This window comes from Lipotes vexillifer, unplaced genomic scaffold (genome assembly GCF_000442215.2).
Source record: "Lipotes vexillifer unplaced genomic scaffold, Lipotes_vexillifer_v1.1 scaffold412, whole genome shotgun sequence".
Classification (NCBI taxonomy): Eukaryota; Metazoa; Chordata; class Mammalia; order Artiodactyla; family Lipotidae; genus Lipotes; species Lipotes vexillifer.
The window spans coordinates 886,836-913,247 of NW_006798464.1; the positions used below are offsets into that span (position 1 = coordinate 886,836).

At 52.9% G+C, this 26,412-nt stretch overlaps 2 protein-coding genes across 2 annotated transcripts in view; both read right to left on the reverse strand.

Annotated features, from left to right (window-relative positions):
• The window catches only part of KIF7 (kinesin family member 7), a 13,897-nt gene extending 7,477 nt beyond the window's left edge, over positions 1–6,420 (reverse strand). Inside the window, 8 exon segments of the mRNA XM_007470521.1 lie at positions 83–232; positions 621–760; positions 1,679–1,906; positions 2,485–2,601; positions 3,105–3,624; positions 3,855–4,248; positions 4,620–4,820; positions 6,093–6,420. Coding sequence (XP_007470583.1) covers positions 83–232; positions 621–760; positions 1,679–1,906; positions 2,485–2,601; positions 3,105–3,624; positions 3,855–4,248; positions 4,620–4,820; positions 6,093–6,420 — 2,078 coding nt within the window.
• Positions 6,421–16,975: 10,555 nt separating this feature from the next.
• PLIN1 (perilipin 1) overlaps positions 16,976–26,412 on the reverse strand; it is a 12,153-nt gene continuing 2,716 nt past the window's right edge. Inside the window, exons 3-9 of the mRNA XM_007470522.1 lie at positions 24,911–25,115; positions 23,177–23,259; positions 21,698–21,962; positions 21,218–21,390; positions 19,005–19,199; positions 18,347–18,592; positions 16,976–17,318 (exon numbers count right to left, since the gene is read on the reverse strand). Coding sequence (XP_007470584.1) covers positions 16,977–17,318; positions 18,347–18,592; positions 19,005–19,199; positions 21,218–21,390; positions 21,698–21,962; positions 23,177–23,259; positions 24,911–25,115 — 1,509 coding nt within the window. The 3' untranslated portion in view covers position 16,976. The remainder of the gene's footprint in view (positions 17,319–18,346; positions 18,593–19,004; positions 19,200–21,217; positions 21,391–21,697; positions 21,963–23,176; positions 23,260–24,910; positions 25,116–26,412) is intronic.

A 26,412-nucleotide genomic window follows, 5' to 3' on the forward strand; every position in this document is an offset into this window, starting at 1 on the left:
GGGCATGCCCTGGCCAGTGGCAGCCAGGGGTTGTGTGTGGACTGTCCAGGGTGGCTAGTCCAGGACCATGAAGGGGAAAAGGGGTCAGGACCCTCTCTGTGCCCTACCCAGCTCACCTCTGGGCCCCGGGATGGTTGCACCCAGCTCCTCCAGGTGAAGCTCTGGGCCCTTCCTGTTGAGTGGACTCCCTGGGCAGGCCCCCATCCTCTGGCTCCCCTTACTGATCCTATTCCTAGAGGGCAGAAGTGGGAGCCTGTACCCCTCCCCAGCCCAGCTACCTCCTGGGCCCAGGAGGGGAGAGGCCACCAGGGTCACTGTGACCCCAGGATGTCAGTCTGGCAGAATTCTGAGGCCAGCAGCTGAGCTTAGAGGGTGCAGGGCAGCTGGGGGAACCGAGGGCCACCTTGGAGGCTAAAAACCAGGAGGTCTGGGCCCATCCCCTCAGCACACTCACCCCAGCGAGAACTCCTGATTCAGAGCCCACAGTCCCTGCCTGCTCTCCCCCAAGGGCCGGCCAGGGTGACGCAGGTGAGGGCACCCTGAGACCCCAGTGGGATCCTCCTCCTGCCCAGCCGGGGCCCTGAGCCGGTCCTCTCAGGTGGGCCGTGGGTCCCACTCACCTGCGTGGGTGCAGGATCCGTCGGGGTGGCTCCTCCTCCCCCCCCTCCTCCTCTTCCTCTGATGCAGCTGAAGAGCCACTTCCCAGCCTCTCTCCCTCTGCCAGCAACTTGGCTCCAGCCTCCCCGCCATCTGTCACTTGCTAGGGGAATGCCAGGTTTCAGGATAGGAAGCTTCTAGGGCATTCTCCATCAGCCATCTCCCACCACCAAGTCTTTGCTCCCACCTACACCACACCTTGCATGCGCCTCACATCTCTACCTCTTCCAGCCCTACCTTACCTTCAGGATCTAGCTCAAATGACACCTCTGGGAAGCCTTTCCAGTCTCAAGTTGGAGGAGGAGCTTTTGCTCCCTCTTCCCTCGCTCCTTCCTCTTCCCCCCCTCTCCTCTTCCCCCTCTCCACCCCTGCTCCAGCTCCCATAGCAAACCTGGCACTCCTCGGGGGGCAACTGGTCCTTTCTGTCTCGTATACAGGTCACCTGCACCAAGTTTTATCTCACCAACAACGCCCTGCTAGAGTAGGGGGGCTGCATAACAGGCTTCTGCCAAACCCACGTCCTCCCTCTCCTCAGTCCCTCAGGCCTTTAGAGCTGAGATGACCCAGAGCTCCCAGGCAGATGCAGGAGCAGCCTTTATCCAAAAGGCCCCAAGTGACAGAACTAGAAACAAGAGACCAGGCTTGAGGAGCAGATTAGAGCTCAGGGAAGAGTGAACTTGCAAAGAAACACGTCCAAAGATGGAGAGGGTGTGGCCTCGGAGGTGATGAGCTCCCCACCCCTGGAGGTATGTGAGCTTTCCACTGCATACTGGAAGCCAGAACCCCCTCTATAACCTCCTCACTCTGAGCGATCTCCAGGTACTCCAGGGATGCTCAATGGCACCAGATCCTTCTGAGAAGCGCTACCCAAATTTTGGGCATTCCTCTAGGAACACCAGAAAGGGGCACCTCATAGCTGGTCCCATGAAAGCATGGGGTGAGGGACACATTCCCCAGCATCACCTTCCCCTGCCAGAGCCTGCCCAGGTCAACAGGCCCAGCAGACACACCATCTCCTCACCTCTCCCCAATTCTCAGGGCCAACTTCATCTCCAGGAAGGCAGGCAGGGGGCACCATGCCCAGCACACGGGTGTGGGCACCCCCCAGGGGGGCCGTGTGAGGCCGGGGCATAAAGGACTCAGGAGGCAAGCCCTGCAAGAGCCCTGGGGCCCCCCAGCCAGGCCGCACCAGTTCCAGCCGCAGCCGCAGCTCTGCCATCTCCTCCTGCTGCTCACGAAGACGGTCGCTCTGCAAGACACGGTCCAGGTGCTGATGGGGCAACGCGGATGTGCAAAAGGTGGGGTGCAGGGATGCTGAGAGGCAGAAGTGCAGGAAACTGAAGAGCACGTCTGAGGCCACCCTGCCCTCTCTGTGCTAAAAGGGAGGAGGGCCAAATACCTCTGACCACCTCTTGGTGTCCCTCCCATGCACACACACTGCCTCAGTTCCGGTTCAAACTCACCCACCCTGCCACATCCTATCACTCCCTCCATATCCATGCCATTCACTGCCACCAGAGGGCGCCAGGAGCAATGCTGACCCAGTTACTCTGGGACAAAAGGAAAAGCCCAGCTCTGGAGTCTCATTCTGCTACCCCCTCCAGTCCCACTTCCTATCCATCCTCATGACCATCCTGCACGCCCACCCGCGCCAATGTGTTCCTCACCTCCACACTTTTGCTCATACTGCGCACCCCATATCTCTACCCATCCTGCCAGAACCCCCCACCACACACAGCTAACTTCCTCTCATCCCCGACAGGCTCAGCTTAGTTTCACCTCCCAGCAGGAGTGCCGCCCCGACCACCGTGGAAGGGGGTGCCCCACCTGCAGCTTGTACTGCTCCATGGCGTCCTCCAGCGCAGCCAGAAAGTCTCGGTTCTCCTCCTCCAGCCGGGCCACCTGGCTCTGCAGGGCCAGCAGCTGCAGTGCCCCCTCATCCTCCTATGGGGCCGGGAGAGAAGCTTCAGGGGCAGGAGCTGTCAAGACAAGCCTGCCTGTCCCTGAGACACCTCAGCCCTCTCCCTGCACTGCCAGAGGTTCCCCTAGCCGGGCTTGCTACTCTGCTCCAAGTCCCGCCTGCAACAGGGGCTCGAGACCCCACCTGGCCTGCAGTCCCCTCCACAAGCCATTAGGCCAGCTCTTGTAATTATTAATCATATTTTCATTAACAATAACATCACTATTATTAGGAACAACTAGCCTTCACCTGCACTTGTGACACCTTCAGTGCTTACATCACCAGGAGGTAGATACTAATGCTATCCCTATTTTACAGATAGAGACCCTGAGGATTGGAAAGTCATCAAGGTCACCAGCAGAAGTGCCTCTGAATCCCGAATATGCTCTGCTAATGAGCAAGGGACAGGGACACAGCTAGCTGTATGAAGACTTTCTTCCTTCCCCATCCCCTCCCCACCCCTAGGCCACACCTGACCCTTGGCCACCTTTCGTCCGCCGGGTCCCTGCATGGCCTGCTCCTCGGCGGAGGCACTCTCGATGCCGCTGTCGGGCCCGGAGGCGGAGCTTAGGGCGCTGCGCTCACCCTCGACGGCGCACAGCCAGTCGCGCACCTTGCGGGCGGCGGCGCCAGGCAGCCCGGGCTCGGCCTGTAGCTCGCGCAGGAGGCTGTAAGCGGCGTCGGTGCGGGCCCGGTAGCGAGCGCACTGGGCGCCCAGGCGGGCAGCGGCCGCGGCGGAGGCGGCGGTGGGGCCCGGGGCGCGCCGGCCCCGGTGGATGATGCGCGTCTCCGAGCGGTGTCTAGGCGGTCCCCGCGGGACAGCGGCTGCCTCCTCGGGCGCCCGCTCGGCCTCAGGCCGCCAGTTGACAGTGGCGCGGTTGCGGATGTTCTGGGCGCGGCTGGCGTAGTTCAGGGTGTTGAGAGTCTCGTCGAAGTCCGAGGAGGAAGGGCTGACACAGGCGATCATCACTGTCTTGGCATTCCCGCCCAGGGAGTCTTTGAGGATCCTGAGGGCGCCAGGCAAGACGCGTTAGGGGCCCCAATGTGCCAGGTCCAGACCCCAAACCGGGTCCGATCCTCGGCGTGCTTCCCCATGGGCCAGATACCTCGTACAGCCTGACGGGGACCCATCTCCTAGTCGCCTCCCCCCAACCCCAGAGGCCAGACAGTAGCTAGAACAGACTAGCGCGGCTCTTGGGGCACCTTTTCCGTGGGCCTGCGGCCATCGGCGGCTCACCGGGTGATCTTGGAGTCCCGATAGGGGATGTGGCTGCCACGGCGCTGGGGGTCACCCAGGGCGCTGATGACGTTGCCCAGCGCCAAGAGGCTGCTGTTGATCTGGATGCTCTCCTTGAGCCGCTCGCCTGTGCTGCCTGTCTTGAGCACCCTCTCTGAGCCCGCCAAGTCCACGAAGTGGAACTTGGAGATGAGTAGCTGGCCCGCGGCAGGTCGGGGGAGGCGGCTGGGGGCGCGCCCCCGCTGCTCCAGGGTCACGGTGAACACAGTGTGTGAGCGGCTAGAGAGGCGGTTGAGGTGTGTGGCCCCCGTGTGCCGCGCTGCATTGCCCATCTCCAGGAGGCTCAGCACCTCATCCAGGCCCTCCACGTCCACCTCCTTCACTCCACACAGCACTGCGGGCACAGAAGGCCATGAGCCCAGGGCAGGGGCAGCCTGAGACTGACAGCCAGGAGAGCAGGCAGAGCACGGCTGGTCCCCTACAGCTCTTCCTGACTCAGGGGTCCCTTCCCCATGCCCAGGGCGTCCTGCCCATACTGGCTGGGGCTTGAGGGGGCTCCAGCTTCCCCATGCTTACCTCAATGCCTATCACTCTGGGCACACCACTGAACTCAGTAGAGATGGGAAGCGAAAGCAAAACTTTCCAGAGCTTGGTTTCCCAGTTAGGAGGTACCCCCACCAGACAGGTAAGCCACCCTAAGCAGGTAAAGCCTCCCCAAGCCAGGTATCCCGCTCCCAGCCAGTGGAAGACCCAGGAGTTCCTCACCAACATTCCCACGATCATCTTCCCGAAGCTGGATGTCACGGCTGGCAGTGCCCACCTCCAGCAGGTCTCGGAACTCCTCCTTGTACACTTCCAGGTAGGACACGTGCACCAGACAGTCAAGCAGGTCATTCTCATCAATCAGCTTAAAGGCCTCAGCCATGGCCCGTGGGATGATGCCCTGCTCGTCCTCGTGAAGGGAGGCTGAGGAGACACCGCAGGGCCTCCTGCCACCATGCTTTCAGTTGGATGTGGCACCCACAAGGCCCAGAGGCCCCTAGCGGCAGCTGGAGGATGGGGCTACAGTGTGGAGAAGGCAGCAGCAGAGGCCAGGATGGGCTGGGCAGCCTGAGCCAGGCCATGCCCCAGGGTGGTCAGGCAGAATTTCAGAGTTGGAAGCAACCTCTCAAGGTTCAACCAATCCCTTTCATGATGTAAGCATCCCCTCCACTACACCCCTGCCAGGCGGTCAGATACCCTTTGCTTGATTACTCCTGGAGACTCATTTCCATAGTCTATGCTCAGTTATCTAAAGGACTTCCTAAATTTATCCCAAGGAAGTAATAAGAGGATATTCAGAACATATTCTTCCTCATAACTCAATAAAAATGTAAACATCCTAAGTGTCCATCCTAACATCCAAACAGGGGATCTGGTTAAATAAGTTACCTTATACTCACAATGGCATGCCAGGCAGCCATTAAAATTTTTGATTGAAGAATATTTAATGATACAGAGAAATGTTCATGATATACTGTTAAGAAAATAAAACAGGATACAAAAGAATGGGTACACTATAATACCATTTCTTAACGTATACTAATTTTCACCCACAAAGACTGAAATGCTAACAGGGTGAGTGATTTCTGAAAGGCAATTATCAAGTAAGTTTTATTTTGTGTATGTGTTTTCTGTTGTTTCCTAATTTTCCACAACAAACATGTACACTTTTAAAACCTAGGATAAAGCAGTTCATGCTCCTTAAAAGAGGGCAGTTCCCTCAGTTGGCCCAAAGCATCTCTCCCAAAACTCTGCTCCAGAGCCTCATGGAACCAGCCTGCTTCCCTGCTATGCAGCAGCCAAAGCATATCTCTTCCAGGACAGTTCCCCTTCCAACCACTCTGACTAGAACATGGATTCCTGACCCCCAGCAGCCATCCTAACAACCTCCAGAGACAAGCCAACTTCCCATGCCCTTCCTCCCTGTGAGGTCCCCAGAGCCAGACAGCATGGTCCCATCTCTACGGAGTTGAGAAGGTCACTCACCTCCGAGGACTCTTCCTGCCTGCCCGACCCAGCCCACTGACACAGCTGGTCCCACTCCGGGCTGCAGATCTGTTTAGGAAACCTGCCCCTCCCCCCTCCCCCAGCATCCTCATCTTCAACAGAGAATGGCAGCAAGAGGGCAGGGGCAGATATTCAGGAGACACTGAGGACCCTCAACAAGGGCAGGGGGCCTCAAGCAGGGTCACTCACCCACACTGGCCTCCCCCATGGTGTACGTCTTCCCGGAGCCTGTCTGACCGTAGGCAAAGACGGTGGCATTGAAGCCCTCAAAAAAAGCCTCAAGGAGGGGTTGCACGCAGGCCTGGTACACAGCCTCCTGCCCGGCGTCCTCGTCCAGCACTACGTGGAAGCCAAAGTGGCGGTCCCGGCCCAAAGTGACCCAGCCGTGCCCCGGCTCCACCCTCAGGCAGCTCTGGTGCCCGTGCAGCAGCTCCTTGGGCAGCAATGGGCGGACTCGAAGGGCCACCCTCACTGGGGCCTCCTCAGCCCCTGGCAGCCTCTGGGCCTCCAGCCCCATGTTGAGGGAAGGCTGTTCCCTGCCCTGTGAAGAGAGGAAGAGGCCCCTGCCATCAGCACCTGGACTCACTTTGCAGGTGACCTGGAGCCAGATCCTGCAGCTCCTGACCTTGCAGGGATTAAAAGGGAGGGTGGTCAAAACTCAGAACATCCTCCGTGCCACAACCAAATGCCCAGATGCTGCAAGGGCCACGATAAAATCCTACACAGTAACATTTCATGGCTCCCATCACTGGCAAAATAAGGCCCTAACTCCTCCACCTGACATCCAAGGGTTTCTGTGTTCCAGCTGCATCCTTTCCCTGGGACCCTATCTCCTAGAAGGAAGACACACAGACACACACACAAGCAGCACCACATCAGGGATCTCTTTTCCCTAACACCCATTGGGTTTTCCATAGTCTCTGCCTTTGTCATCTCACATCCCCTGCTCCACCTTCTTAAAAAGAGTCAGCACAGGACAGGAATAAAGATGCAGACGTAGACAATGGACTTGAAGACACAGGGAGGCGGAAGGAGAAGCTGGGATGAAGTGAGAGTGGCATGGACATATATACATTACCAAATGTAAAATAGCTAGTGGGAAGCAGCCACATAGGACAGGGAGATCAGCTCAGTGCTTTGTGACCACCTAGAGGGGTGGGATAGGGAGGGTGGGAGGGAGGGAGACGCAAGAGGGAGGAGATATGGGGATATATGTACACATATAGCTGATTCACTTTGTTATACAGCAGAAACTAACACACCATTGTAAAGCAATTATACTCCAATAAAGATGTTAAAAAAAAAAAAAAAAAGCAGGGCTTCCCTGGGGGCGCAGTGGTTGAGAGTCCGCCTGCCGATGCAGGGGACACGGGTTCGTGCCCCGGTCCGGGAAGATCCCGCATGCCACGGAGCAGCTGGGCCCGTGAGCAATGGCCACTGGGCCTGCACGTCCGGAGCCTGTGCTCCGCAGCGGGAGAGGCCACAACAGTGAGAGGCCCGCGTACCGCTTGAGATCAAGCCCCCACCATCAAATACTGCCAATCCCATCTTCTAAATATCAAGTACACCTGCTTCTTTCCATCCTATTACTAAAGCCCTGATCCTGCCCACCGACATCTCGACGGAATGACATTTACCAGCCTCCTCACTGGCCTCAGCCTCCCTGCACCTTCCTATGCAGCAACCGGGGCATTTTTCAGAAATGCAAATGCGCTCACATCACTCTCCTATTTAAACTCCCCCCAAGAGAGACTCCTAATGCTCTTGAGATTCAAAACCTTAACAGGAAAAAAAAACTTTTAATGGGCCCTGCCTACCTTGACTACTTACCCCCTATACCCCACCTTTCTCCGCCTGCAGCACACTCAGTGTTGCCAAAGACTCCTCATCCCTCCAGGCTTAGGCTGGTCCCACCTTCAGGGAGCCAGGGAGGGGCCTCTGCTCTGTGCCCCCACCACTACACACACACGCACACGCACATGCACACACACACACACACACACAACGCCCTGTGGTTCTCCCATCAGCCACTGACCACTCCCTTCCCTTGCAAAAGACAGATTACCCGTCGTCCCCCACCCCACGTCCCAATCTGGGAGCTGGGAGGCAGGGACCCTCCTGTCCCCTTCGTGCTGCATCTTCACACCCAGCACAAGGTCCGACGCTTAGTAGCTGCCCAATAGTGATGAATAATCTTCATCCAAGGAACCTTCCCCATCTCCTTCCTCCCTTCTCTTATCGCAGTCCTCACCACTCCCTTACCTCCACCCCCAGGTCACAGCACTTTATTTTTCACTACTTAACGTCTCTCAGCAGCTGTAACAGTTCGTTCGTTCATTCAATCATCAGCACCTGCTGGGTGCCCGGCCCTGGGGCTACAGCGGTAACTGCCACGCGATACTGTGGGCGCCTTCGCGCACCCCTCACCCAAAGCTTTTCCAGCCCCGTGCAGTCCCGGCTTCTCCGCACCCCGGCTCGGGGCACAGTGCTCGGCGCACCGAAGGCGCCCAGACAACACCGGGGCGGTCGGGCGCCCGGGGTAGGGGAACCGGAGTCAGAAGCGCCAGGCACGGGATAGGAGCTCGTGGAAAGTTCGGAGAAGTGATTACAAATGCGAATCCAACTCTCGCAGCGTGGGCGCTAGCTCCTCCTGGCCAGGCCCAGAAGGCCGGCCTCAGGCCCCCGACTTAGGAAAGGGGAGACTCCCACCCGCCCAGACACGGACCTCCAGGAGACTGGTAAGCAAGGATGGGGGAGGTCCCCGTGCTAGGTCAGGGCTCCCCAGGCGTGCCGACACCGTGCCACCCGGTCCAGGCCTGGTCAGGGAGCGGGCAAGCGCGCGCCTCCTCCCTCCCACCCCGGTCCTCGACCGCCACCCCTCCCCGGCCCACACCCACCTGCTCCGGTGCGAGCGTAGTCCCGCCGCGGGACAGTCAGGCTCTGAGCCCCAGCGCGGCGCGCGCGGATGCCGTCACCGGGACCCCCGCCCACCAAAACATCCCGCCCCTCATCCGCAACTCCGCCCACCTGGGCGCTCGCGGGCGGCGGCGCGGGCTGCGCGGCGCCGAGGAGTCTGTAGGCAGACGGGGCGGGGCGGGGACAGGAGGGGCGGGGGATTGGGCGTGGCCTGGGCTGAAGTGCGGGACCCCTCACCCCTGGGCCCCCAGCACCGTGTGGGGGCCCCCAGCAGCGCCCGGAGTCGCGAGCACTATTCGCCGAATTCTGGGGACACAGCGACCAACAAGGCCGCCCGCATTCTTCGAGCTGGAGAAGCCCACCAGCTACTGGAGCGGGGAGCCTACGTTTTATAATGCAAGTTGCAACAAGTAAGAGAATGAAAACTAACTAGGAGACATTTTCGTTCCGGGAGGGGAGGGTGGATTTTCTAACACTGAGACTCCGGTTAAAGTGGCCTAAAAATCAACTACTCTTGGTTCGTTAGTTCGTTTGTTCATTCAAGTGCAGACCTTCCCTCCTTCCCGCCGTTGCTACCGTTCTATCGCAGAACTCCGCACGCCCCGTCAAAGGTAAGCAAAGCCTCCACCCCTTTTTTTATCTGATTTCACTACCCCTTCTAAAGCTGAGAAGGATTCATCCCCACTGAGATATTCGGGGTTGGGATGGGGGCCCACTCCCGGCGGTGTGGCTGAGGCCCTGGCTGCACCCTGGGCACTCACACCAAGCAGTGGGTGGATGGATGAAACCACGAGGGAGCTCCTATTCAGGCCTTCTAGCATTCTGGGCAGAGAGCAGGATGGCTGCTGCCCCCTGCTGGGGGCAGCCTTACCCCAGGGCAGGCCCTGACAAAGTCTGGCCTCACAGTTCTGGCTTGTAAGCCCCCAGGTGGGAATGGGCATGAGCTCCACTGGCCCACTGGTGGATTACACTGCCACCCAGCCTTGGGTTCCTGGATGGACAACTGTCCCTAGAAGAGGCCACTGGGAGTTGGGGGCTGCTGTAGAGTTCTTAGCCAACCTCTCCGGTTGGGGAGGCAATTTTGTGGGTGAACAGCCAGTGGAAATCCTGCAGAGGTATTCATCCTACATCTACCTGGGCAGGTGCTGACCAGGAAACTGCTGCCAAACATCTCTTCCAGCATGCCCCCCACCATCCACCCCATCACTCAAGCCATCTTTGACTCCTCTGTTCTCCTATCTACCACCAAACCCTGATTCCCCCTCCTCAGCAGCTTCCAGCCCAGGCAAGTCTCTTCATCCTCCACAATCTTGCTGCCCAAGCCACCACTATCTCTTGCCTGGGCCACTGCAAAGCCTTATCACTGGTCCCCCTTCTGCCCTAGTAATGCATGCCAATTTTTAAAAAATGTTTTTAAAAAGCACGAAAGTACAGAAGGAGACAGGTAAGCATAGTCATGTTTTGGAGGGTACCCTTCCAACTGTTACTCTCCACGTTGCTTAGTCCACTCAGGCTGCTATAACAAAATACCACAGACTGGGTGGCTCATAAACAACAAATATTTATTTCTCACAGTTCTGAGGGCTGGGAAGTCCAAGATCCTGGTGATGGCAGATTCAGTGTCAGGTGAGGCCCCACTTCCTAGATGGCCATCTTTTTACAGTGTCCCACATGGCAGATGGGACAAGCTAGCTCTCTGGCGTCTCTTTTATAAGGGTACTGATCTCAATCATGAGAGCTCCGCCCTCACGACCTAATCACCTCCCAAAAGCGAGCCTTCAAATACTATCACACTGGGGGTTAGGATTTCAACATATGAATTTGGGAGACACAAACATTCAGACTATAGCACTACGATATACAAGCATGTGCATACATATATAATATATACAAGTATGTTATACATATTATAACTTGTCTTACTAAACTGTGAGGTCCATGAATGGAGTGTGCTTTATTTATCTCCAAGTCTCTCTCCCTTGGCCCAAGACCTGGCATAGTCACTCCATGAAGGTTTTTGGTCAAGTTATTTTAGAAAGAAAGGAAAAACTGTCTTTGCATTAACAGAAATATGGATGTGGATCAATATGGCTCATATTTTCATTTTGTAGGCACAAACGACAGAGTGGTATGTGGAACATCTTTGGAGAATGAGGAAGTATCCTCATGATGGCATCTCCTTACGTCAAGCCTCCAAACTGGATAACAGACGATCCTGTCCTCAGTGCAGAGTCCTTTCTCCACTCATCCCTGTTTTCACTCTCAGCCCTAAACCACCCCTCCGCCCAAAACCAGCAGAAACTTGCATCTCCCTACATACAAAAATGCTTCCTCAGTTTTAAGATGCTCATTTTAACATTTCTGAAATTGAGTTGCATCTTGTAGTCATTGCCAAGGGAAACTTGGCACCAGGAGAGATGATATAGGAATGTCCACGTGCTGCCTGAAAGAGGTGGTCTCTTCACCTCTGTGACCTCTGATGGATTGGTTGCATTGGGAGCATCACGCATGGTTGAATTTTAATGAAAATCTAGAAACATCTTTGCGACTTAAAATGTCATTAGAAAAATCAAACTTTGAGGTAGTAACGAAACAATTTATTATATATACAGAAGATTGCCTGTCACAAACAGGCATTATAATTAAAGGCTGTAGAAACTGCCAAGTCTCTTAGGATAGATCTATATTAGGAAATCCTCAGCCTCAAGGAGCAGAAACCACACTTTGAAGTGGCTTGAACAATAGGTCATTTGTTATCTCGGTGAACAGAGAGACCAGAGAGAGGAGGGCTCTGGGGCAGGTTGAGTCAGTGACAAGGGACCTGGCTTTTCCATTTCTCCCCTCTGCCATCACCATCAACCATAAAACATCCAGAGGGGGAAGAGAGCATTGTGTCACGCAGCACTGTCTTTGGATCAAGGGAACTTTTCCTAGGAGCCCTACCATCAGCTTTCCCTCACATCATGGCTGAGGCCTGTCCACCCCTGAAGTCATCACTAACAAGGAGAGAGAATAACTATGGTTGGCTTGGAATATGCACATGAGATGAATATGCATGGATGTTGGGAAGTGTGATGGTTAATTTTATGTGTCAACTTGACTGGGCTGTGGGGTGCCCAAATATTTGGTCAAACATTATGCTGAATGTTTCTGTGAGGGTGTTTTTGGATGAGATTAACATATGTTTGAGTAGAGCTGATTGTGCTCCCCAACGTGGGTGGCCCTCATCCAATCAGTTGAAGGCCTGAATAGAACAAAAAGGCTGACCCTGCTCCAAATAAGGGAGAGTTTTCCTGCCTGTCTTTTAACTGAGACTTTGGCTTTTTTCCTGCCTTCAGACTCAAACTGAAATATCGGCTCTTCCTGGGTCTTGAGCCTGCCAGTCTTTGGACTGGAACTAAACCACTGGCTCTCCTGTGTCTCCATGCTTGCTGATTCAGCCTGTAGTTCTCGAGACTTGCCAGCCTCCATAATCTTGTGAGCTAATTCCTTATAATGAATCTCTTTATATATATATATAAATATAAAATATATATATGTATATATAGTTATATATACAGTTGACCTTTGAACAACACAGGTTTGAATTGTGCAGGTCGGCTTATACTCATATATTTTTCAATAAATACATACTATATTACTACACAATCCCTGTTGGTTGAATCCGCAGATGCAGAACTGCAGGTACAGAGGGCTGACTGTAAAGTTATGCTCGGATTTTCTTTTCTTTCTTTTTTTTTTTGGCCCCATGGCCAACCAGGGATTGAACCCAGGCCATTGGCAGTTAAAGCGCCGAATCGCAGACCACAACACTAACAACTAGACCACCAGGGAAACTCCCTCGGATTTTCAGCTATGCAGAGGGTTGGCACCCCTAACCTATGCAGTGTCCAAGGGTCAGTTGTATATATATTTCCTACTGGTATAAATTTATGTACTTCCTCTTGGTTCTGTTTGTCTGTAGAACCCTAATACAGGAAGTCATCCATAATATCCACAACCACTTCCTAGAATTTTCAAAGCTAAGAGAGGCTGGTCAACTGATTCATGTATCATGAAGGACCATCATTCTGGTACCAAACATTCATCTGTTAGAAGCTGCCAGAAGCTATGACCCTTCCTACAATATATAATTCAGCTTAGGAGAAACCAAAAATTCATGTGGGAAAAGTAGATGAAACCCCAGTGTTCTCTGATATGCTCTAGAACTACTCTGTTGGTCTGAAATATTCTAAAGGAGTTGGGGTCCTCAGCTGGAATGCTTTGGAGCAGCCTGTTACCACACAGTCAAAAAAGATTCATTTAGACTCAATGTGAAGAAGACTAAAACTAAACTTGGATCTTTATGTATGTAAATGTAACAAAAGGTGATCATGATCAATGAAACCTTGGTATAATTACAATTTTAAGGTACTTAAGTTTAGAGAAAAGAAAATTGAAACTTTTGTTACAGTAATTTTAAAGATTTTTGTGATGTTAGAGTTCACTGGAACTATCAATGTGAATTGATGACCTTGGAAAGAAATGCCTTTTTTCTAGCTGTCACTAGTGGGTGTGCAGTGTTTTTCTGTCTATCACCAATATGCACATGGAACAATCAGATATGCATACCCAGGGTCCAAATTGTGCTACCACTATTCCTCTTTAAAAGTAGCTGATCCCAGGGCTTCCCTGGTGGCACAGTGGTTGAGAGTCCGCCTGCCGATGCAGGGGACACGGGTTCATGCCCCGGTCCGGGAAGATCCCACATGCCGTGGAGCGGCTGGGCCTGTGAGCCATGGCTGCTGAGCCTGCGCATCTGGAGGCTGTGCTCCGCAACGGGAGAGGCCACAACAGTGAGAGGCCCGCGTACCGCAAAAAGAAAAAACAAAACAACAAAAAAATAAATAAAAGTAGCTGATCCCATGGATTAGGTCAAGAACAGGAATAATTTTTTTGTGGTCAGAAGAAACATGCTTTTAGAATGTCCGTTGTCAGCCTAAAGGACAAAGGCCTCAACTTAAAGGGGCCAAATTGTGACAATTTGAGCATCAAAAGAGCAAATAATAATTATAGTTAATTGAAACAAGCTGAGTCTGTAAATTTTCCTTTTGTAGAATTTGACAAGCTGACTTTATTATTTGTATGGAAAAGCAAAGAGCCAGAAGTTGTAAAGCCCTCCTACAGAAGGGCAATGTGGGGGCTTGCCCACCAAGATATGAAAACAGATTTTAAACCGTTGTAAGTCAGACAATGTGCTAATGCCACAGGAATAGATAAATAGAACACATTGGAAAACTTGATCTACGACGGAACTGAGAGTGGGGGGAAGCCAGACTATTCCATACATGAGGCAGAACCTGGTCCCTCTGTTCCACCTAGATGCAAGAAAGCATCATTCAGGCATCTGACATCAACAGGTCAGGAGCTTCCAGCTGACTTCTATGAGAAACTCTTAGCCTTCCCACAGTGTACGATTCAATTAAGGAGAACCTAAAAATTCAAGAAATTAGGAAAAGTATAGGATAATCAGTTATCCATATGGAAGAAAAATCAGATTCCTACTTAAACCATACATAAAAATTAATTAAATGTAAAAGGCAAAACTGAAAATATGTGAAGAAAATACAGGGGAATACCTTCATGACTTCATGGTAGGGAGAGCTTTAAAAACTACTCAAAATTGCAAAACATTAAAGGAAAAGAATTATAATTTTGACTAAGTAAAAATTAGAACTTTTGTTCATTGAAAGAAACCATAAAGAGAATGAAAAACCACACACTGGAAGAGGATATTTGTGATGCGTAGAGTTGATAAAGGATTAGTATCCAAAAAACATTAACGTCTTCTAAAAATCAATGAGAAAAAGAAAAACGACCAATAGAAAACTGAGCAAAAGTTTTGACAGACACTTCACAGAGGGGAAATAAAAACATTCGATAAACATAATAAACAATGTTCAATATCACTGTGATTCACGGAATTAAGTCCACAAAGAAATGCCATTATACACACTTCAGATTTGCAAAAATGATAAAACCAGACAATATTGAGTGTTGGTAAGAACGTTGAATAAGAGGACTCATATACTTCTGGTGAGAATGTAAATCAGAACAACCAAGTTGGAGGACAATTTGGCAATATCTAGTTAACAATACACATACTTTATGACTTAGCAATCCCACTCTTCATCATATTCCCTAAGCAACTCATAACAATGTTTACTGCCAAAAGTATGTAATAGTAAAAATAGAGGAACAACCCAAATGTCTGTTAACAGGAGAGTGGTGTGGCAGAGATTGCAAGTTGCCCCCCACCCCCAGAATCCACTTCCCCTCCTTTTAAGACCTCAGATTTTTAACTAGATGCATAGCCACCCCAAATAAAGACTATATTTCCCATCCTCCCTTTCAGCCAGATGTGGCCATGTGACTCTTGCCAGATCCATACCCCCTCCCCAGGAAACTGCTGAGTGTGGTGTGGATTGTGAGGGTTGGGTGGGGGGCCCAAAGCTAGTTCAAGGTCATGACCATGTCCATAAGTGTATGTCCATCAACACTCCCCTCTCCTCATTCTGGGCATCCTCAGATTTCAAAACCACGGATAAAGGCCAAAGACTCATTACACCAAAGATCTACCAGGGCCCAGAGTCAGTTACAGGGAGCTGGACTCTTAGGTGTGCCACAGAGTGGCGGCCAAGAGGGTGCTCATGGATCTGAGGGGGACCTATAGGGGCTGAGTGTGTATATATAGATGTCTAAAAGGACTGACAGAAGTGTCAGAATTATCTGTGCAGCTGCAGATGACAAGAAAAACTGAGTTTTGTTTGGAAGGCTACTTGGCATTACCTATCAAGATTTAAAATGAACGTACCCTTTCACTCGACATGTCATTGTTCCAAGTTATAAATTTACCCTATAGATATATGCACACATCTACATGAAACATTTGTATAAAGACATTTATTGTAGCACTGTTCGAAGGAGCAAACAACTGGAAACAACCTAAAAGTCCATGATTAAGGCACTAGTTTAATCAAACATAGCACATCTATATTATGAAGCACTTACTGTGTGGCTGTTAAAAAGAGCAAGGAGGATTTATGATACTGATACAAAAAAGATTTCTAAGATGTATTGCTGAGTGAAGAAAGCACTGAGTATAACCTCCCACAGCTTGTGTAAACAGTGGGGAGTATATACACATGTGCCTGCGCATGAACAGTCCGTAATCGGAAAGATACAGAAGAGACTGGCACCGTGATTGCTTTGGGGAAGAGAAACCAGGGAACTCAGGGAGGAAGGCACACATCCTTTGGTAGTGTTTGAATTTTTAACTTATATGTATGCATTTCCAAATGTACAAAATATTAACATTTTCAAAAATAGGGCTTGGAATGAACTGTGGCTATAGAGTCCAAATATATGGTCTATACTTATAACAAACGATCACCACTGTCTCCCAGCACTAGGGGTACCAGCATTCGAGAAGTGGAAGGAAGGGTGAACATGGAGGTGGAAAGCAGTAAGGGTGCAAATGGAAATGTAGCTGTGAACAGGAAGGTGGCGCTACAGAGCACAGGCCAGGACTCAGCCTGTGAAGAGTGTGGGGTACTCAGAAAGTGATGCTCATATGTATATAAACACTCAAGAGCTTTTGCACCTGATTGCTGTTCCCCTCAAAGTAGTCTTCTGAGAGCCTGTATACTCAGAGGAATCTCTGCATTCAGGGCTTAAAAATGTGCCAGGATCTACTGCTTGAACCTTGAAGGTGGTGACATGTTCACTGATGACAAATATTTGTCTACAGAGGAGGGATGTAAATACTGGAAACAGTTAAATGTCACTTGGCCACAAATTTGGTGAAAGAAGTGAGAGATCAAGTTAGGCAATTAATCTTTTGGTAAAAATAACAAGGCATAGAATTAAAGCAGACTGCTAGTCTGATGCTTCTCAAAAATGGGCTCTGACAGCTAAGCCCAAAAATGATGCTCAGAAGATGATGTGTGCCTTGGCAGCATCCTTGGAACGAGGCTCGGGACCCAAGGGGACTATTTGGAAGAAGTCAACGCTCATTTGGACATGTAGGTTCTGTTTGTTTTCAGGAGACAGCGGCCCCAGCGCTCGGCCGGGGCGGGGCGGCGGGCCTGGCCGGGAGGGCGATGGCGGGCAGCGGTCTCAGCTCTTCTTGCGCAGCTGGCTGTACTGCGTGCGGCCCAGGATGGGCTCCATGACGCTGGGCCGGAAGAAGCTGTCGCTGACCCTGCGGGCGGGCTTCTCGCGGGGCATGGCCGGCAAGGCGGTGCGCAGCGCGGCGGCCGTGTCCGCCCGGTCCTCCGCGCCCCGGCCCCGAGCGCTGCGCAGGCTGCCGCGGGACTGCGCGGGGCGCGACGCGGCATCCGAGCCGGCGGGCAGCGCCCCGGACCCCCTGCGCTCCGCCTCCGGGCTCGCGGCCTCGGCAGGCGGGTTGTCGATCTCCCGGAATTCGCTCTCGGGCTCCATCAGCGACAGCCTGGGGAGCTGGGGACCGGCAACCACGTTAGGCCCCCCGCCTTGGCCCTAGTCCCTGCGCCTCCCACCACCGCCTCCTCTGCGGCCCTCGCGGTCACGCCTCCCGGGAGCGGCCGTCCGGAGGGCAGAGGCGGGGGTGTGGGACAGGGATGGAGGGTGCGTGGGAGACCGCTTAGGTCCTGCCCTCCCTGACAGTGTGCACAGTCCAGACCTCCAAGGCAAGGCAGACAGCCACCCTCTAAAGTTTCTGGACCCCTCCGGTCTCTCTCGGAGGTTCCTCAGTGGGAGGTCAGTGGCGTTCCTGACCCTTCCTTGGACCCTTCCTTGCCCCTGCCTGGGTCAGGGTACCCACGCCTGGCTCTGTTTTGGGCCCAAGGTGAACAAGCTGGCTGCCAAGACGCCTGCCATGCCTCCTGGTGAGAGTGAGTGGCTGAGTAACCCATTCCCCCACTACCCTCACAGCCTCCCTCAACCCTCAGCTCTAAGGGGCCTCCTGCCCTGACCAGCCCTCCTACTGACTGCTGGACCTGTAACTTGCTCTGGAAAGGGACCCAAGGACCCCCAAAGTGATAGTACTGGTACTCCTTGGGGTTTTCCTGTTGGTGACAGGTGTTGGAATTGGCATGGGGGCAGCTGCTGTCCCCTGGAACATAGCCGACCCCGCAGGGTGCCCTGGAAGGCTCCCTGCAGCCCTTTCCAGGGAGCAGCATGCAAACCTGCCAGGTCCTTCAGTTCAGAGCTGAGGGGTGAGGACTTGGCCACTGGGACCCCCAGATTAACGGTGGGTGACCTCCCCAGCAGCAGGTGGGAAGGACAGATGTGGGGAAATGTCTCAGGCCAAGGCCACAGGCCTCTAATTTTGGGGCTGCCAAGGCCCCCAGTCAAGGCCATAGTATGTCAAAATGTTTCTGGGGCACTGAGGATCAGAGACTGGGGAAGGGAGGGCAGCTGCAGCCCCTTCAGTCAAATCTGCTTTATCTGTCCTTTCAGGGGTGGGGGGGAGGGGGATGGTTAGCCGGAAGGGCAGGGGGACTCACCGGCACATAGTGCACCACCGTGTCCACGACGTTGTCAGTAACGCCCTTCAGGGCATCAGACAGGGACATGGCCCTGCCCTTGGTGGAGGAGACAGCACGGGCTGGCATGAGATGCAGCAACCTCCCTGCCGTGCCCAGCACAGCCGCAGGCACCCACGTCACGACATAGATGGTGCTCTGGAGGGCCTTCTGCAGGGTGTGCACCACACCGCCCAGGAGGCCTTGTGGGCCAGGCAGGGCTGCTCCCTGGGGGCCAGAGCAAGGTCAGTGCCTCCTCAGCAACTCCCCTGACCCTTCCCCTCTCCTCACCATCCCCAGAGCTAGAGGGGAAAGAACGTGGATACCAAACTGAAAAAACTATTAGCCTGGCTCTTGGGCAGGTCACTTCTGCTCTCTGAACCTCAGTTTCTTCATCTGCAAAATGGGGATGACAATCTCTGTCCTGCCTATTTTATGGGGTTGTTGTGAGGATCCTCTGAGAGAACTTTGTTAGCTGGGCCTTTGGGGGTGAGGTGAAGAGCACTGCACCCATGTACTACATTCCTGGGCCTGGGGGCAAAGACCCTTGTTTCACCCGGGGCCTCTGCTTCTCACCCCCTCGGTGGGCTGTGGACCTCCAGGTTCCCGCATCCCGCTCGGCTTCTGCTCTCTCCCTTACCTCACTGAGCTTGTTCTCCTCCATCTCTGATTCCTCCTCCTCCACCTCTGTCTCCTCCCCCTCTGTGTCCATCTGGTCATTGTGGTCCTCCTCCCGGGTGGCAGTGAGGTTGTGCAGCCAGGGCACCCGCACCTCGCTCGACCGCCGGGACACCACCTGTATGGCCGCCGATGCGCCCCACTGGGCCAGGCTGCTCTGAGGGCAGGAAGGTGGCGGGCTGCTGGTTTCACAGCCCCTGCCAGAGGCTGGGCAGCCCCAGCAGGCAAAGCCCCTCACCCCCAGGGTCAGGGTTGGGGGAGGCAAGCAGGGCCTGGCCCCAGCAGACTGTTCTTCAAACTTTTTATGGAGTGGTAACTTACACCCACTAAGGTGCACAAGCTTTAGTATACACCTCTGGGAATTTTTAGAAACACACACCTGTGTGACCATTACAGATCAAGATATAGACCATTTTCGACACCCCAGAAGACTCCCTGTGCCCCTCACCCAGTCATTACCACCTAAGGGTGACCACATTCTGGCCTCTATCACCATGCATTGATTTTTCTCATTTGTAAATGGACTCACACAACGTGTTTTCTTTCATGAATAGCTTTTGTTCAACGTTGTGTTGTGAGATTCATCCACATTACTGAGTGTCAGAGTAGTTCCTCCTTTTTCATTTGTGTCATAGTCCACTGAATAAATATACCACAATATACCCATTCTACTGTTGATGGACATTTGTGTTATTTCCAGTTCTTGGCTAAGGATAAAGCTGATAGGAACATTTCCGGTGTGTCTTTGGGGGACATAAGCTCTTATTTCTGTCGGGTAGAATTGCTGAGTCATAGGGGATATGTATGTTTAGCTTTAGTACATACTCCTTGCAGATCTTTTAAAGAGTGAAAAAAATCAAGTGGGCCAGAGGATCCCATGGCAGGAAACTGACCTGGGTAGGTGGGCTGGTGTCCCCTGGGGCACAGCTTGGCTCATTTCAAACCCCTAGGGAACCCCACAAACAGGGTCTCCTTGTTATACACCCTTAGGGGACACAATTATTTTCTTTTTAAGATTTTTTTCTTTTTTGATGTGGACCATTTTTAAAGTCTTTATTGAATTTGTTGCAATATTGCTTCTGTTTTATGTTTGGTCTTTTGGCTGCAAGGCATGTGGGATCTTAGCTCCCTGACCAGGGATCAAACCCACACCCACTGCGTTGGAAGGCAAGGTCCTAACCACTGGACCGCCAGGGAAGTCCCTGGGACACCATTATTTTCTATATGAACGGTGGTGGCTGAGGCTGTGCCGTACAGTGGCCCCTGCCCACTAGGGGCCAGGCCAGGGCGCAGGATTTAGTCTAGCCCCCATGGGGAAGTGGCCCCCCAGTGCAGGTGACAGACTACTCCTGTATCCCTACTGGAGCTACAGAACCTGGCACATAGTAGGTTCTCAGCAAACATTTGCTTGAATGAATGAGCCAGGCCTGAGGATGCTTTTAAAAGTACCACCCTCTTGATGGCTGAGAAGTGGTTATCTAGTTTGCTGACATTTATGAGTTAATGCTTTTATTTCCTTTTTTTTAAGGGGGGGGGGGCTGCTGCTTAGTTTCTTACTAAAGTTCCTATGAAAATAATCCAGGCTATCTCTGCTAAAATACACAAAGAGGTGGAGGTGGGGTGTGGTGAGGAGTAAGCCCTATCTGGGCCTAGAAAAGTCAGCTTTACCTTGGGTGCAATGGGATGCAAATTAGAAGGCTTTAGAAGGGAAACCAGAACCCTGGGGGCAGTCTGAGACACGGCCCAGCTGGGGCTCTCTTCCCAACAGAATGGGTTTTGTGCCTTGCTTACTTACAGATGACACTCCCTAGTGCCTAGAGGGCAGATGTGGGGGGGAGGGGTCTCTGCTTCCTCACAAGTGGGAGGGCCCACTTGGGAGGAGGAAGGCTTGGGAGGGTTGGGGGGGACTCAGAGGGAGAATGGGAGAGACAGAAGAGGGTGGGGGGCAGGACCACCCTAACAAGCAGGCCTGCCCTCTCCCCTTGCAACCTAGAGGACTAGCCCACCATCCCACCTAAGTCCTCTTGTCCTTAGACCTAAAGTCCCCGCCCAGGCCGGAAGAGAGGAAGTTCCTAGGACAGGAGGCAGAATTGGGTAGGGGATGGGAGGGACCAGGAGGCCCACAGACAGGGTTCCCAGGCTGTGGGTCAGTCAGAGCTCAGGGCAGACACTCACCAGGGGCGCCACACCTGGGATCCACATGGCCAGGGCCTGGCCCTGTTTCAGCGCCCGGGCTGTGGTCTGGAAGGTGTGTTGAGAGAGAGTGTTGGCCAGGGCCCCAACCCTGCTCACGAGGCCCGGCTTGGCCTGGGGAGGTTTCTGGGCATGCTGGTGTCCTGGAGCAGGGGCTAGGTAGGAGTTTGTGAGGGGAAGGAAAGGAAAGCTGATCAGAAAGGCACTGGGCAAAGCTGGGTTGTGTCTAGGGTTGGAAAGTGGTCATCCTAGCTCCACCACAAGCTTGCTGGTGATTTGGGCAACTCACTTTCTCCACTTAAAAATGGGGAGAGAGGGCTAGGTGAGGATGGATCCATCTGACAATCTTGCTGGGCCATCCCTGTTCCAGAGCAGGGGCTAGATGGGCCCTGGCTGCCTCTTCCTAACTCCCAAGCAGCATGGGTGGCCAACTCACTCCCCAGGCCCCCTAATGGCAGATACCTGACTCCTCCTTGGCTGGAGGGAGGAGGAACTCTACCACCTTCTCAACACCACCCAAGGCCAAGTCGGCCCCTCCAGAGGCTAGCTGGCCAGCTCGGGTGTTGGCAGCAAATTCGGCAGTGTCTTTGACCATCCCCCAGGCGAGCTCACAGCCAGCCAGAGCGGCCCCTAGGACTTTGTCTGAAGTGCTGGCGATGGGCACACTGATGCTGTTCCTGGCACTGCGAAGGCGGGTAGAGATGGTGTCCTTCAGCTCAGAAGCAATCTGGAGGAAGTGGGGAGGGGAGTCAGGCATGTGGATCTGGCAGACCCTGAGCCCAGCTTCAGGAAAGCCTCATTTAAAGGGGACTGGCACCAATATTTGGGCAGCTTGATTAAGCTGAACTTAAAAGGAAAAGGGCTCCAGTCCTTCCTGTGCCAACCACTTAGATCTCCTGGCTTCTTTGCACCCCATTTCTACCTGTCAAGATCCTAACCATCCTTCAAGAATGCCCCCCAAAGTCCACCTCCTTGATAACACCTCATGCACACAAGGCATCTCCTCTTCCAAATTCCTCTGCTGTCTGCTCTGTCTTGCCCTCAGAACATTGCTCACATTCCTATCTGCACTTATGTGGACTTATAGATGTGGTTGATCTTCCTACAGGTTCTGCATTGAAATAATGTCTTTCTCTCCTTTGCCTTAGGAGCTTCTCTGTGGACAAAGACGTTGCCGTTTATCTGGAAAAATAAGTGAAGAGCATAGGCCTCAGAGCCAAATAGACCTGCTCTCATGTGGCCTCCACTTAAGGCTGTGTGGTCAGGGGGAAGTCACTAGTTTTCTCATCTGTAAAATGGGGATACCCACCCCTATACCAGAGGGTTGACAAGAGGATTAAATGAGAGGGCTCTATAAATCATATGTCATGACCCCTGTTATAGGGTAGGACTCAATAAATGTTTGTGAGACGGGTGGTAGTTTGTCAGTGAGATGGACAGCGTCTGAGAGTGCAACTTATTCCCCCAAAGCACCAGACATGGCCCTTACCATGGCAAATGCCCAATGAATAGCTATCCAGGTGAAGTGACATTTTCAGTCTCATGGTCCATAAAGTGTTGGATCTTGAGGACATGGGACTGCAATCATGGGATCTGACGAGTGTGACCCATGATCTTAGGTGGCTGTAGTTACCAAACGGTCCAATGTAGGCCAAAGAGCAGAGAATCAGAAGCAGTGGGCCCTACCCCAAGCTCCTGTTTGAGTTTGCCTCTGGGCTGTGCCTGCTGGTTTCAGAAAGCCTGCCTTCATCTGGCCCCACAGGGAAAGGAAGAAGCCCATCGTATGGTCTTAGGGACAGGCAGCTGCCACCAGCCTTGGAAAGCATTTGCCACAGAAACAAAAGACTCACATTTATGCATCATGGGCTCGTGCCCTCTCCTCAACTGGGAGGCAGTGACAACAGAATGTGGGGAGCCTTAGAGAAGAGGGGAGGGGCTCACCTTTTCAGGAGGATACTGGAGGGCCGGGATCTTTTCCTCCAGGTGGTCCAGGCCTCGGCAGGCCAGCTCGTTGGCAGCTATGACTGGAAGCAAAAGGCCATGGTCAGGTGAGCCCTGCCCCCACTGTGAGAGCCCAGCAGGGGCCTCTGTGCCAAGGAAGGCACCTTGGAGCCCTCAAAACCCCCAGCCCTGCTACCCCCAAAGCATCTGGGAATCTGAGGCCCTCTGCCAGCTTTAGCCACCATCCACTGTGACTCCTTGAGAGCAGGATGTTTTTCCTCTGAGCAGGAGCTCTGGAGTCATGCAGATCTGCATTCAAAGCCCAGCACCTGCATCTGCAGTGTAGTTTCAGGCAGGTCACAACCTGGCTGAGCCTCAAGTTCCTCACTTGTAAAATGTGGATTAATGTGGACAAACCTTGCAGGGTTGTCGTGAGGAGGAAGTGACAGAACCTTTGTGAATCACCAACAGATCCTGGTCTCTCCTCCTCCTACAGCCCCTCTTTGGGTGAGTGCTGGGTGAACACGAGGGGGGAGAGCAGAGGTGTCATGGTGGAGGGGCAGCCGGGCCCTAGGGTGGGAGCTGGCCTGGCACTGCTTAATTCTAGAGGTGAAAGGCTGTTCTAGAGTTCCAGATAGTCCATGGCCCTTCCTTTTAACCTCTAGGAATGAGATGGTCAACACTGGGAAGAAGGTCACAAGGAAGAGAAAGGGGCAAGTGCCAGAGGATGCAAATGTTCCCGGGAGATACTGCCCAGGGGCTGCCAAGGACATCAGCTCTGCAGACATGACCATGGAGATCACAGTTTTAAAGGATATCTATATATTCTCTTTCATATGTTCTTTCTCCAGATATCCCAGGTTTCTTCACAAAATTCTCAAGCAGCAGAGAGCCCAGATGACTTGGCTGACCTCCGATTGGGCAAAATGAGACCCAGGGAAATTATTTAAGTTTGCAGGCAGGGAGGTGGACCCAGGCCCAGGTCTTCTTTATATCTGTCCTCTCCCGTTTGCTGTGCCAAATCCTCAGATACCCATAACTCTGTAATCAGGACTGTGGCAGGTCCTAGACTTCTGGAATTTCCCTCAGCCCTGTCAAGAGCCGTGCCATGGAGACCATATTTTCCGACGGGGCAGAACAATTTGAACAGGGGCAGGTCTGGTAAGTTGTCCTCACCTTCAGGGCCCTGACTGGTAGCTCTCTGCTGCCCTGGCCTGTCATGGGGCCAGTACCATCAGCTGCTGGACCCAGAGGGCTTCCCCTCTCCCTCCTCTCTCCCCCATCCCTGCCAGGCTAGCCCTAGTGCCCACTGCCTCTGCCTCTGTGCCAGACTCTGCTAGTTCCTGCTGCTGCTGCTGGATTTGGAGCCAAAGTGGGTGCTGGTCTGCCATGGGCCCCCACTCCCACCACCGCCCTCATAGCTCTGCCCACCCCTTCTCCTGCCAATTATGTGGCCCATCATTGTCGTCCTAGGAAAATGCCAGCTGGGGTACAGATGAGGCACCTATAGATGAGAAGAGACCTACATCTATATCTACATCTATATTTAAATCATCTATATCTGTAGATGAAAAGACTATGTAATGGGATGTAGATACTCAGGAAGGCAGTCAGACAAACAAAAAGGCAGACAGACAAGCAAGCTATCAAACAGACTGATAGACAAAAGATTGGCAGGCAGGCAGTGAGCATCAATGAACAGGCAGACAGCCTCCGAGTGCCACAAGGACTCACACTGGGTGGACAGCCTTCGGACCACCGGCTCCATGCTCCAGGCTGCCAAGCTGGTGGCGCTCTGCACGCCCTTCTCGTACGCACTGCATACAGAGGTCACCAGTGGGTGGGCTTCCTTGGTGCTGGTGTAGGTCTTCTGGAAGCACTCACAGGTGCTGCTCACCACCGGCAGCTGCAGGACCCGCTGCAGCACGTTCTCCTGCTCCTGGAGTGGAAGGAAAGCAGGTACTGAAGTCATACCACCTCCTCCTCCCACCTCCTGGGGAGGCAGCCCCAGGGCCATGGAGCCTGGGTCCAAGTGACCTAGGAGGAACCCAGACTAGAGAGGTCTCTGGAGGTCCCACAGGGAAAACAAGAGCCAGGCTGCCATGCTCTCCTGGTCACAATCCTGGCTCTGGAGAGCTACTGGGCAAACTCTGGCCACCTGCCGGCCCTCAGCCACCCCACTTAAACTTAATGGTAGGAGCAAGAGTGTCGGCACACCTGCCTAGAGTTTTAGTCCACCTTGGATTGGGAGCTTCATCTGAACATCTTTCTGGTCTTTTCGGGAGACTGCCTCCCTGCCTCCAGTGCTTGTCCCACTGCCTAGGACGCTCCCCTTCCCTCCCACAGTCCCTTCTGTCTGGCAAAATGTCACTCCTTCAAGACACGGCTTGAGCATCGCTTCTTGTGTGAAGCTTCCTGACTCTCCTCCTTCACATCAGAAGCCACCACTTCCCTCGCTGGGCTGTTTCCGTATCATACATGGTGCTCGTCTTGATCATGTGTGTACTTGGCTCTCTCCCAGGAGACTGTCATCTCTGTATCTCCAGGGCCTAAACTAAAGCCTGCACAGTAATGTTAGTTGAATAGGTGAATCACAGGGCTGCACCTAAGGTGTTAAGTTTAGATCTGCCCAATCGTACAGAATCACAGAATCTTAGGCCTCCAGGGGCCTCTGTAGCAAGAGTGCTTCCCACGGTCCCTCTGGGAGGCTTGTATTTGGATGTCTCCTTGCATGGAGCTCACCCCTCATAGAGTGGCCTATGCCCCTCCTTGGACAGCGTGGCTGAGCTGAAATCCACTCCACTCTCTGCCCTGTGTAACAATACTGAGGAAATCTGTTTCATCATTCATGGGCTGGCCTTTCACACACTTGAAGACAAATATTTCTCCCTTTAGCAGTCCCTTCTCCATTCTAAATAGCTCTAGTTCCTTACTTAGCTTACAAACGGCTCAGCGCCCTGTATCTGCTGATTCCCTCCTCTGCACACACTACAGTTTGACATCGCCTTTCTAAAAAATATAGCACTCAGACTTGAAGACAGCGTTCCAGGTGTGGTCTGAGTGTGTGGGGTATAGTGAAACCATCACCTCTCGTTATTGGGGTGCTGTGCTCTTATTAATGCATTCTAACCTCAACAGCAGGCACTTAATTAAACTTTAGATCACCTAAGAATCTTAGTGGAAAAACACTGATCTTTGAGGTTAAAAAAAAAAAAAAAAAAAAAGGGGATTTAAAA